The sequence below is a fragment of the Heptranchias perlo genome, chromosome 24, assembly GCF_035084215.1.
Source record: "Heptranchias perlo isolate sHepPer1 chromosome 24, sHepPer1.hap1, whole genome shotgun sequence".
Lineage (NCBI taxonomy): Eukaryota > Metazoa > Chordata > Chondrichthyes > Hexanchiformes > Hexanchidae > Heptranchias > Heptranchias perlo.
The window spans coordinates 29,980,374-29,993,905 of NC_090348.1; the positions used below are offsets into that span (position 1 = coordinate 29,980,374).

The 13,532-nt window shown below is 41.3% G+C and overlaps 1 protein-coding gene across 1 annotated transcript in view; it reads right to left on the minus strand.

Moving 5' to 3' along the window:
• Positions 1-13,297, minus strand: part of dnajc2 (DnaJ (Hsp40) homolog, subfamily C, member 2) — a 48,704-nt gene extending 35,407 nt beyond the window's left edge. The window contains exons 1-3 of the mRNA XM_068005000.1: positions 13,063-13,297; positions 5,942-6,132; positions 267-342 (exon numbers count right to left, since the gene is read on the minus strand). Of these exons, the coding sequence (XP_067861101.1) occupies positions 267-342; positions 5,942-6,132; positions 13,063-13,117 (322 nt within the window). The 5' untranslated portion in view covers positions 13,118-13,297. The remainder of the gene's footprint in view (positions 1-266; positions 343-5,941; positions 6,133-13,062) is intronic.
• Positions 13,298-13,532: the final 235 nt, after the last annotated feature.

Below are 13,532 nucleotides of genomic sequence, written 5' to 3' on the forward strand. Positions count from 1 at the left end.
TAAGTACATCAAAATGCTTTATTGCATCACTTCCACATAATGTTGTTATATCAAAATTAATGTTTTTATTTACATCCCTCCCCCCAAACAGCAACAAGTTGACAAAGCATTTTCACAATCACATTTCAAGTCTTTGAATACGGATTAAGTCTAATAAAAAATAAGTTTTGACTGACAAGCCTAAACTCCTTGAAACATATAACATCAAGAAAGATACAAGAATAAGAGGGAGTGAAGCCTTCAGATTACATCAGAAAAATACTTACGTGCAGCTTTGATTTGCTTCTGTGTTGCTTTGTACCTCAAATGTGCTAGCCCAAGAACTGCATAGTGATCTTGATTCTATAAAAGGTACAATAATCAACTGTCAAATTAACAATGAAAGAAATATAGAAATTGGCAGCTCAGATTAACTGCAAACCAAGACACACCACTCCACTCTCAGCCCAGGTTGAGTTGCTGGCGTTTAATAACTTTCTATTTACCACATGATTTACAAGCAAACAGAAACTTTTACCATCTTTGCTGCTGTACTGAAAATATTTCTCCAGGATTTTCTACATTTCCAGTGCCTTGAGTGTACAAGTGTCTTCAACTAATCCCTATCACCCTAACAGCAGAGGAAATAAAAGCCAGGTTGCTTCACATTTATACTTTCACAAATGGTTGTTATTAAAAGTTTGTTAAGTGGAAGGTAATTGGCTTTCCCTATCTCCAATCCATCTGAGTGATTCTAAGTGGTCTTGCCTCCTTTTGGCCCTTTAGAACGAATTGGTTCTTAAATTCATATGCAGTTAGTAGCTTATTCCAAACATTGGAAGATAAGGGATCATATTCAGATAAGTATAGGACAGTATATTATGTTCAAATTACTACCCATTGGATAGATATATTTACAAAAATCTGGTTTGACTATTTTTTTTTAAAAAACATGCATTTTCTTTGCTGCACAGAGGCCCTTCTCCCTTCCTGCTAGGCTGCTCCCCGCAGGAAGCATGCCGTCCATCATGGAATAATTCCACTGAAAACAGAAGTCACAACTTTGGGTAGGTATGAGAATTGATTGGGAGAAAACCATACCAGCATGTGGGAAAATAGGAAAGAAACAAACTGGAAATATCATGCATGGGAAAGGGAATCTGTTATATCAAGAATGAGATATGTAAAATAATATATTAATGGGAAAAATAATAATTCAAAGCAAGTAGCATGTTAATAAGGTGGGTCAGAAAATGATATAGGCATAATAATTGATCAACAACCAAAGTGTTGTCATTGCCCAGAGCAGCTGTTACAAAGGCAAATAAAATGTTTGGGGTGCATAAATAATGAAAGAAGTTAATAAAGATGGATGTAAAGGTATTTTGTGCAAAAGATTAGATAGGCCGAACCAGGCCTATTATAAAGCTAAAATAGTCAGAATGGGTCGAGAAACAGGAAGTAGATGCTGGAGCAAGCCGAATAGATTGAATGTTCTTTTGCATTCTAGCTAGCATAAATTTGGAAGGGTCTTGCTAACGCATGGAGTGAGGGAGCAAGAAGTAGCAGCTATCGTTGGAGTCTGGTTTTGACAGAGTCTATAATTGGGAATTTGGTGAGTGAGGGGATTCGGTGCAGTAATGGGTGAGGTGCATTTGTTTAGACAGCAGAGAGGAGCGTACCGAGAGCGGGTCACAGCAACAACAAAACAAGTGTGACATCACAGGTAAGGCAGGTAGGTGGTTGGTGGTGAGTATCTCTTCTGTTTTCTTCCTTCTTAGGACTGTGGGCTAAGTAACATAGCATAAAACTAATTTTTTTTTAAAAAACTAAACTTAATTTAATAAATTAAACAAGGCCAGTACTTGGTTTAACCTAAAAATAATTTGATTGGCATTGTAGTAATCAATTAAATGAATAAAATAGTTATGACAGGGCAGGAGATGTGTTGCAGCTGCAATACATGGGAGCTACTGGACAGTTTTGTCCAAGGCGACTACATCTGTGGTAAGTGTCTGCAGCTCGAGGAACTTCAGCTCCCAGTTGAGGAGCTGGAATCCGAGCTGCAGACATTGCAAAGCATCAGGGAGGGAGAAAGTTACCTGGACACTTTGATCCAGGAGGCAGTCACGCCCCTTAGACTAAATACTGCAGAATTGGCACGTGGTCAGGGACAGGAGGGTGAGACTGCGAGTGAGGCAGGTACGGGGATCCAGAAGGTAGCATTACAGGAGCCTCGGCCTCTGCACTTGTCCAATAGATACGAGGTTCTTGCAGCCCTTGTAGAGGAGTGCAGGGACTGAAGGGAGGATGAGCAAACTGGCCACAGCACCGTGGTTAAGGGGGCCATTCAAGTTGGGGGAGTAGAAAGGAATGTGGTTGTAGTAGACGACAATATAGTTAGAGGGATAGATACTGTTCTCTGCAGCCAAGAGCGAGAGTCCCGAAGGCTGTGTTGCCAGGGTTAAGGACATCTCCTCAGGGCTGGAGAGAAACTTGGAGTGGGAGGGGGAGGATCCAGTCGTTGTGGTCCACGTAGGTACCAACGACATAGGTAGGACTAAGAAAGAGGTTCTGCTGAGGGAGTTTGAACAGCTAGGGACTAAATTAAAAAGCAGAACCACAAAGGTGATAATCTCCAGATTATTACCTGAGCCACGAGCAAATTGGCACAGGGTAAATCAGATCAGAGAGATGAATGCGTGGCTCAAAGATTGATGTGGGAGAAGTGGGTTTCGATTCATGGGGCACTGGGGAAAGAGGGAGCAGTTCTGTTGGGATGGGCTTCACCTGAACCATGCTGGGACCAGTGTTCTGGCAAACTAAATAGAAAGGGGGAGGGCTCAGGTGGGGCAAAATTTAGATTGATAAAGAGAAAAGACAAGGAAGTAGTACAGGAAAGTGATGGGGGTAATGATAAACAGAGCGTACAAACATAAGTGTGCACTAGCAAATGGGGCCGGGACAGGAAAGAATGGTAAAAAGACAAAATTAAAGGTTCTTTATCTGAATGCGCGCAGCATTCGTAATAAGATAGATGAATTGATGGCACAAATAGAAACAAATGGGTATGATCTCGTGGCTATGACAGAGACGTGGTTGCAAGGTGACCAAAGTTGGGAGCTAAATATTCAGGGTTATTTAACATTTCGAAAGGATAGGAAAAAAGGTAAAAGGTGGTGGGGTAGCTCTGTTAATAAAGGATAAAATTGGTATAATAGTGAGAAATGATCTTGGCTCAGAAGGTCAAGATGTCGAATCAATTTGGGTGGAGGTTAGAAATAGCAAGGGAAAGAAATCACTGGTGGGAGTAGTATATAGGCCCCCTAACAGTAGCTACACTGTAGGGCAAAATATTAATCAGGAAATAAGGGGGGCTTGTAAAAAAGGTAATGCAATAATCATGGGCAATTTTAACTTTCACATAGATTGGACAAATCAAATTGGCAAAAACAGCCCTGAGGAGGAGTTCATAGAGTGTATTAGGACAGTTTCTTAGACCAATATGTTGGGGAACCAACCAGGGAACAGGCCCTTTTGGATCTGGTAATGGGTAATGAAACAGGATTAATTAATGATCTCAAAGTAAAGGATCCCTTGGGAAGCAGTGATCATAACATGATAGAATTTCATATCCAGTTTGAGAGCGAGGATCTTGGGTCTGAAACTACTGTATTAAACTTAAATGATGGCAACTATAAAGGAATGAGGGCGGAATTGGCTAAAGTGGACTGGGTAAACAGATTAGATGGTATGATGGTGGATAAGCTGTGGCAAACATTTAAAAAGATATTTTATGACTCGCAACAAAAATATCTCCCTGTGAGGAGGAAAGTCTCCACAAAAAGGGTGAACCAACCATGGCTAACTAAGGAGGTAAAGGATGGTGTCAGGTTAAAAGAAAAAGCATACAACATGGCAAAGATTACTGGTAAGCTTATTGGGAAAACTTTAAAAACCAGCAAAGGATGACTAAAAGAATAATAAAGAGGGAGAAAATAAATTATGAGAGTAAACTAGCAAGAAATATAAAAACTGACAGTAAAAGCTTGTACAAGTATATAAAAAGGAAGAGGGTAGCTAAAGTAAACATTGGTCCCTTAGAGGATGAGACTGGGGAAATAATAATGGAAAACAAGGAAATGGCAGAGGAATTGAACAGATATTTTGTATCTGTCTTCACAGTAGAAGACACTAATAATATACCAATAATAGTAGAAAATCAAGGGGCAAAGGGGAGGGAGGAACTAAAAACAATCACTATCACTAGAGAAAAAGTACTAGGTAAACTAATGGGTCTAAAGGCTGACAAGTCCCCTGGACCTGATGGCTTGCATCTGAGGCTCTAAAATGAAGTGGCTACAGAGATAGTGGATGCATTGGTTGTAATCTTCCAGAATTCACTAGATTCTAGAAAGGTCCCAGTGGATTGGAAAACCGCAAACACCCCTATTCAAGAAGGGAGTGAGACAGAAAGCAGGTAACTATAGACCAGTTAGCCTAACATCTGTCATTGGGAAAATGCTAGAATCCATTATTAAGGAAGTAGTAGCGGGACATTTGGAGAATCATAATACAATCAAGGAGAGTCAACATGGTTTTATGAAGGGGAAATCGTGTCTGACAAATTTATTAGAGTTCTTTGAGGAAGTAACAGGCAGGGTGAATAAAGGGGAACCAATGGATGCAGTATATTTGGATTTCCAAAAGGCATTCGATAAGATGCCACATAAAAGATTACTGCACAAGATAAGAGCTCATGGTGTTGGGGGTAATATACTGGCATGGACAGAGGATTGGCTAACTAACAGAAAACAAAGAGTTGGGATAAAGGGGTCATTTTCAAAATGGCAATCTGTAACTCGTGAGGTGCCGCAGGGATCAGTGCTGGGGCCTCAAGTATTTACAATATATATCAATGACTTGGATGAAGGAACAGAGTGCCTTGTGGCCAAATTTGCTGATAATACAAAGGTAGGTGGAAAAGCAAGTTGCGATGAGGACACAAAGTTCTGCAAAGGGATATTGACAGGTTAAGCGAATGGGCAAAAATTTGGCAGATGGAATATAATGTGGGAAAATGTGAAGTCATCCACTTTGGGAGGAAAAATAAAAAAGCAAAATATTATTTGAATGGTGAAATACTACAAAATGCTGCAGTACAGAGGGATCTGGGTGTCCTCGTACATGAAACACAAAAAGTCAACATACAGGTGCAGCGGGTTATCCAGAAGGCAAACAGAATATTGACCTTTATTTCTAGGGGGATGGAGTATAAAAGCAGGGAAGTCATGCTACAACTGTACAGGCTGCTGGGTAAGACCACACCTGGAGTACTGCGTACAGTTCTGGTGCCCTTATTTAAGGAAGGACGTACTTGCATTGGAGGCAGTTCAGAGAAGGTTCACCAGGTTGATTCTGGGTATGGAAGGGTTGTCTTATGAGGAAAGATTGAACAGGTTGGGTCTATACTCATTGGTGTTTAGAAGGAGGAGAGGAGATCTTATTGAAACATACAAGATTCTGAGGGGACTCGATAGGGTAGATGCTGAGAGGATGTTACCCCTCATGGGGGAATCTAAAACTAGGGGGCATAGTCTCAGAATAAGGGGTCGCCCGTTTAAGACGGAAATGGGGAGGAATTTCTTCTCCCAGAGGGTCGTGAATCTTTGGAATTCTTTACCCCAAAAAGCTGTGAAGGCTGAGTTAGACAAATTTTTGATCAGCAAGGGAGTCAAAGGATAAGGGGAAAAGGCGGGAAAGTGGAGTTGAGGTACAAATCAGATCAGCCATGATCTCATTGAATGGCGAAGCAGGCTCAAGGGGCCGAATGGCCTACTCCTGCTCCTATCTCTTATGGTCGACACTCTTACATTGGTGTTGTGTAACTTGAAGAGTATCTTTGGTAGACAGAGATTTGAAATACTGCCATTAGAACAATGTTTAACAAATCAATACGTACCTTCCAGTCCTTTGGGTCAAGTGTTTTCAGCAATGGATATTCCTCTATTTGCAATTCCTCATCTTCTGACTCAGAAGATGATTCTTTCTCATCTTCCAGCTCATGAAAGGAGGCAGACACATTCCTCGCCCGTCGCTTTACGAGTGCTTCAAACCATCTTCCAACTGGTTCTATCGGACATAGCACAGACGCTGGAAGTAAAATGAATTTGCTTGAAAATGCCTTGCTACACATACAGATGTTCTTATTCTACCAGTCTCAAATAAAACTTTAAAAATTGACAGTCCAGTTGAAATCTGGGGAAATTAAATTTACTATGCATAATAACAACATCTATACTTACAAATATTACAAAATGCCTTTCTTTATAATGAAGAACTGACAACACAAGGTCAGGGACCAGAGTAAATAGGATTGGATACCACCAAGGTTGAATCGAGATGAAATCAGGAAATAGTTATTAGGTGGCCCAAAGCTTGGGTCTTCAAAGCCTGATGCATGCAGGAAGCGAAGATTAAGGGAGGTATGCAGTTCGATGGTTTTAAAGTCCTGAGAAACAATAAGTTACAGTAGGAGATGGTGAATGATTCTTAATGTCAACATAATAGGGATGCAGTGAGGTGCAAATGCCTGGAAGACCATATATTTGGAGCTTGAAGCATTTACCGTAATAGCACAGACGAAATAAAGATAACAAAGGTTCTGTGATACAGGTTGGAGGCTTGAGGTGAGAGAGAAATCACTTATCAGACAACGCAAAAACTGTTGTATCATGGTTCCACCCCCAGTTTGCAAGATGCAGACAGTAGTGATGATTCAAAAAGAATCAAGTTGGTTCACATTCGAGTTCCAACTCTGAAAAAGTAGTAGTACTATGGATGGCATTTCCCAAAAAGATATTGTCTAACGTAAGAAAGAGTACACTGCTGTAATATCCCTTCACCAGATACTTCTAAAACTAAAACTGGAGTTTTATCTAACCCAAGACAGAGTACACTACTGTAACATCTCAGGCATTTCTAAAACTGAAACTGGAGTTAAGGCTGCTTTCCAGAGTCATGTAGCTTAAATTCTCCTTGCAGGGATTGTACTTGATTTTTTTGTTGTTGCTGAAGGTAGATTTTTACAGAATGCTGAAACCTAGCACTCTGGAAGAAACATTTTCACACTGAGTCTTTGCAGCCAAGACCAAATCATCAGTGTCCCTTCAATTTCAAAAACAAAGCAAATTGGTATACTACATTTAAGCCTGTTTGAAGTGCTATAATAAATTTCTAAATTTTGCTCTACAGCCATGTGATTTTCTTAAGACATATTGGCAATAAAGTTAACCAGTAATAAACTCGAGAGAGTTGTTCCATAACATTCTGTGGTAGTGGCTACAATATGCGATGGTGGTGGAAAGGTAGTACTGTCAATCAGAAGTTCTCAGTAATTGAACAATGAATGGATATTTTGACGACTTTTATCTTTATAACCAACATGAAAGAACTCCAATGCACAGCAGTCTAATCAAATGGTTATATAATACTTTAGAGTAGTTTACTGGTGTTTTCACAGGATTAAGTTCTCAATTACTGCTCGTGTGTTTTTCTGAGATCACTGTTTTATGTGTTATAGAATCACAGAAAGGTTACAGCACGGAATTCGGCACATCGAGTCTGTGCTGGTTCGATGCAAGAGCAATCCAGCTAGTCCCATTCCCCTGCCCTATCCCCGTAGCCCTGCAAATTTTTTCCCTTCAAGTACTTATCCAGTTCCCTTTTGAAGGCCATGATTGAATCTGCCTCCACCATCCCGTCTGACGGTGCATTCTAGATCCTAACCACTATGTGTAAAAACGTTTTTCCTCATGTCATCTTTGTTTCTTTTGCCAATCACCTTAAATCTATGCCCTCTGGTTCTTGACGCCTCCACCAATGGGAACAGTTTCTGTCTAGACCCTTCATGATTTTGAATACCTCTATCAAATCTCCTCTCAACCTTCTCGGTTCCAAGAACAACCCCAGCTTCTCCAGTCTATCCACATAACCAAAGTCCCTCATCCCTGGAATCATTCTAGTAAATCTTTTTTGCACCCTCTCTAAGGTCTTCACATCTTTCCTAAAGTGCGGTGCCCAGAACTAGTCACAATACTCCACTTGTGGCTGAACCAGTGTTTTATAAAGGTTCATCATGACTTCTTTGCTTTTGTACTCTATGCCTCTATTTATAAAGCCCAGGATCCCATATGCTTTTTTTAAACCGCTTTCTCAACCTGCCCTGCCACCTTCAACAACTTGTGTACATAAACCCCCAGATCTCTCTGATCCTGTACACCTTTTAGAATTGCGCCCTTTAGTTTATATTGCCTCTACTCATTCATCCTACCGAAATGTATCACCTTGTATTTTTCTGCGTTAAATTTCATCTGCCACGCGTCCGCCCATGCCACCAGCCTGTCTATATCCTTTGAAGTCGATGACTATCCTCCTCACTGTTCAATAAACTTCCAAGTTTTGTGTCATCTGCATATTTGGAAATTGTGCCCTGTACACCCAAGTCCAAGTCAGTAATATATAACAAGAAAAGCAGTGGTCCCAGCACTGACCCCTGGGGAACATCACTGTACATCTCCCTCCAGCCCGAAAAACAATCATTCACCACTACTCTCTGCTTCCTGTTACGTAGCCAATTCTGTACCCGTGCTGCTACTACCCCTTTTATTCCATGGGCTTCAATCTTGATGACAAGCCTATTATATAGCACTTTATCAAACACCTTTTGAAAGTCCATATACACATCAACTGCATTGCCCTCATCGAAAAACTATCAAGTTAGTTAAACACGATTTGCCTTTAACAAATCCGTGCTGGCTTTCCCTAATCAATCCACACTTGTCCAAGTGACTGTTAATTCTGTCCCAGATTATCATTTCTAGAAGTTTCCCCACCACTGAGGTTAAACTGACTGGCCTATAGTTGCTGGGTTTATCCTTACACCCTTTTTTGAACAAGGGTGCAACATTCGCAATTCTCCAGTCCTCCAGCACCACTCCTGTATCTAAGGATGTATGGAAGATTATGGCCAGTACCTCTGCAATTTCCACCTGTACTTCCTTCAGCAACCTAGGATGCATCCCATCCAGACCAGATAACTTATCTACTTTAAGTACAGCTAGCCTTTCTAGTACCTCCTCTTTATCCATTTTTAGCCCATCCAGTATCTCAACTACATCTTCCTTTACTGAGATGCTGGCAGCATCTTCTTCCTTGGTAAAGACAAATGAAAGGTATTCATTTAGTCCCTCGGCCATGCCCGCTGCCTCCATGAGTAGATCTCCTTTTTGGTCCCTAATCGGCCCCACCCCTCCTCTTAGTACCCGTTTACATGCCTATAGAAGACTTTTGGATTCCCTTTTATGTTGGCCGCCAGTCTATTCTCATACTCTTTTTGCCCCTCTTATTTCCTTTTTCAATTCCTCTCTGAACTTTCTATATTCAGCGTGGTTTTCACTTGTGTTATCAACCTGACATCTGTCATACGCCCCTTTTTTCTGCTTCATCTTACTCCCTACCTCTTTTGTCATCCAGGGAGCTCTGGCTTTAGTTGCCCTACCTTCCTCCTCTGTGGGAATGTACCTGGACTGTACCAGACATCTCCTCCTTAAAGGTCGTCCACTGTTCAATTACGGTTTTGCCTGCCAATCTTTGATTCCAATTTACCCGGGCTAGATCTGTTCTCATCCCACTGAAATTGGCCCTCCTCCGATTGAGTATTTTTTACACTAGAATGGTCCATGTCCTTTTCCATAGCTATTCTAAACCTTATGATACTATGATCACTGTTCCCTTAATGTTCCCTCACTGATACTTGCTCCAGTTGGCCCGCCTCATTCCCCAGAACCAAATCCAGCAATGCCTCCTTCCTCGTTGGGCTGGAAACGTACTGGTCAAGAAAGTTCTTCTGAGCACACTTCAAAAATTTCTCCCCCTCTTTGCTCCTTATATTATTACTACCCCAGTGTATATTAGGATAGTTGAAGTCCCCTATTATCACTTCTGTTAATCTTGGCTCAGTGGTAGCACACATTCCAGAATCAGAAGGTACTGGGTTCAAGCTCCACTTCAGAGACTTCGGCACATAATCTAGGCTGACACTTCAATGTAGTGCTGCACTATCAGAGGTATTATCTTTCGGATCAGACGTTAAACCAACGTCTGCCCTTTCAGGTGAATATAAAAAGATCACATTGCGCTATTCGAAGAAAAGCAGAGTTCTCCTGGTGTCCTTGCCAATATTTATCCCTCAACCAACATCGCTAAAAAGTTTGATTGGACATTTCTCGCATTGTTGTTTGTGGGGTCTTGCTGTGTTTCCCTATATTACAACAATGACTAAACGTCTAACTTTATTCATTGACTGTTATTCATCACTTTGGGATGTCCTGATCTACTGCTATATAAATGCAAGTTATTTCTTTTTTCATTGCTTTACAGCTCAATGGCCTAACGTTGAATCTGTGCATTTCACAGATAGGCTTAGCATTGTTAAATAACCCGTTTGAATGTTATAGGAGTGGCTGGTGCTTAGTAACGGAAACGATCAAACTTGAATATTATATAACCATGTGAGTAGACTTCTGTATAGAGGAGTTCTTTTGTGTTGGTTACAGAAGTATGAGAAAATTAACATTAGTAACAAAGTATCGATCCAAGTGTTTTCTATGAAGCAAAGAGCAGGGGTGTTTAAAACTACACTAGAAGAAACTTAGAAATTGAAGGTTACTGAAGGCAGATAATTAAAACCATTCCAGCATTTAAAATAAAACCTACAAAACTAGCCCATATTTTTAGTAAAATGTACTAAAAATCCCTACAAGAAGATACCATTACAAGAAGCAATTGCCATCTTGCTACTGTAGCCTATTAGATCAAGAATTTTATGAACCTTTTATGGTAGCTACAGTGTGCCTGCAGGCTTGTGCAGACTATTTTTAATATATGGTATTAGGCACGCTGTTCATTGCATAGCTCAGCAAGAGGAACGAAAAATAAGAGTGGTAAACTAGGTCACTGCATTTTAATTAGCTCAGTTCCTGTTTATCTACTGATCCCTCCAATCGATTACACTTGACATTCCCAATGGAAATTCACAGGGTAAGATTCATAATAATTACTGACCAACCAGATATTTAGTCTTAGGTTAAGTGTACATCTCACCATGCTCAGTTTTTGATTCAAAAAAATAACCAATGTAAATCCTTGTTATTAAATTGTTTTCATTGTGAACATTCTCTCCATTAAGCTATTATTCAAGGAGGAATGCAATTTACAAATGTATTTGAGGAAAAAATTTGCAAAGTTCACAAGATAATTCAACCCATTTTAGCTCATCCGTACAGCCTCACCTACTCTTCCCCGCTCCTGCTAATCTTTACTTCCGTCACCCTCATCACTCTGCAGTTTCTTCCCCCATCTCCCCCACCACCCTTTCCCATCTCACCTCTTACATTTTTCTGCTCAGTTTTTGACAAATTGGAGTCTATGAAAGGTGCAGGATAAGAGAACAGCAAGGCAGACACTGGAGAAATCAAGTCTAAAGGTGACGAAAGCATGGATGACGGATTCAACGACAGAGAGTCTGAGTTTAGGATGAAGGCGAGCAATATTGCAGATGCAGAAGTGACTGGTCTTGGAGATAGAAAGGATATGGGATTTGAAGCTCAGTTCTGGGTCAAACAGGATGCCAAGGTTTCAAAAAGTCTGGTTCAGCCTGAGTGAGTGGCAGAGGAGGGGGAGGAGTCCATGGCAATTGATCAAACTTTACAACAGGAGCTGAAAACAATGACTTTGGGCTTCCTGAGGTTCAGTTGGTAGCTTTACCCTTAGTCCTTCTTCATCCTTCACCATTCTTGCCCCATCTTCTCTACCCTCAAAAGGAACACTTACATCTGTTCCCTTTCTAAAGCCGTTTCCAAGAAACTGCTTCTTCTTTCATGACAAAACCTCTTCTCTCTCTACAAAGCCCACATCCACCCACGAATTGAATATTGGCCCCATTTATGAAAAACTCTTCCAGTTCCTCTCTTGCAATCCTGGAAAGGATACAAGGAAAAGCTGGTCATCTGATTGGTGGTCCTTCTCCCACCTCCAATTTTTCTTCATCGCAATCTTTCTTCTCTTTTTCAACTTTATCAACACTACTGTGGGCAGCGTTCCTCCGAACTTTTTTCCCTTGTTTCTCCGAAGCTACAAATATGCCAATTTTCATGCTTCTCCCTCACATCCTTGCTGTATTGAAATCAAGACTCCTACTCTAACTCATTCTTTTCCAAAACTTCAAAATTGTGGAACTCCTCACCTCTCCCTTTCTTTCCTTCCTTCGACAGTCTTTAGTGCCTTCTGTCTTAACTCTTTCCAATTGTAGCGATTTCCTCCACTAGGGGCCTTGGCACTTCATCTTATTTTCACAATTTTTAAAAAAGTAATACGTTCAACGAAACTATTCCGTATTGATTAAAAATGCAATGATATTCGCACAAATGGCAAGCTTTAACAGAATCTGAACGTCACAAAATGTTATTAGTAAAGTGAATATGTTCAAGTTATTTCTATGCTATCAATAATTTGATGTATTACACATTTAGCTCTGAAGTTGTTGAAACACGCGTTCTTAGTTCCTCCGGTTGCATTCTGAAAGCAACAATATTTTGTTTCATCTAACCATCCCTTGCTACTGCAAAATGTGTCACAAGACGACATTAAGTCCCTTTCACACTGTATATTGCAGATCGCCACCAGCCTCTTTGGAGTTTCCAGTTCCTTGCCCATCAAGACCAACAAATACTCTCAATCTTTCAAACGACATTACCGCGGTCTTGGATAAACCTCCTAGAGAGAGAGAGTAACTTAACACGTTTCACACCCAGATAGTTTAGTCACTTGTTAAAAATTAAAGCAAAGCTATCGTGAAGCAGGCCACCGAGAGCACCAATTTCAGCAGTATTCAGGGGGCAGGAATACGCACTGTCAGCCTTACATTGTTACTTGACTTTGCTCTCTTCGTCTGTAGGATCTCGGGGCCCACGACAGACCGACAGAGCGGGTCTCCCTCTCCCCTATTTCTACGCAAACTCTTACCTGGCAGGGGTTTAAAGACGGCGGTTGCTAGGCCCTCCCGCGCCTCGCACAGCATCCTTAACTCGCTCACTCCCCGGTCACAAGAACTGTTCACGGGACCATTAAAAACGCTGCCAGCCCACGACGCGCCCCTTCCCCGCGCTCCGGCTCAGTAATGATGGAAACAGCCGCCGCCACCGGCTCCGCGTGGACGCAACAACCGGCCGGCTGCACTCACACTAACATTTCCGGGGCACGCTCCTCCCCCGCGTGCAACAGGTTAACCGGTCTGGGCAACTACTAAGGAGTGCAAAAAAAACGTTCCCGATAGCAATCCGACTGCCAGCTACAATTATAGAATTGTAACAGCTCTTACTGTGGAACCTGATGCCATTTGTTTGGATCTTGGCACCAAGCGGGGAGATGAAGAAGAGGGAGCCAAGGATACGTTTGGGGACTCCAGTGAGTGGTGGGAAGAGACGCAATTGCTG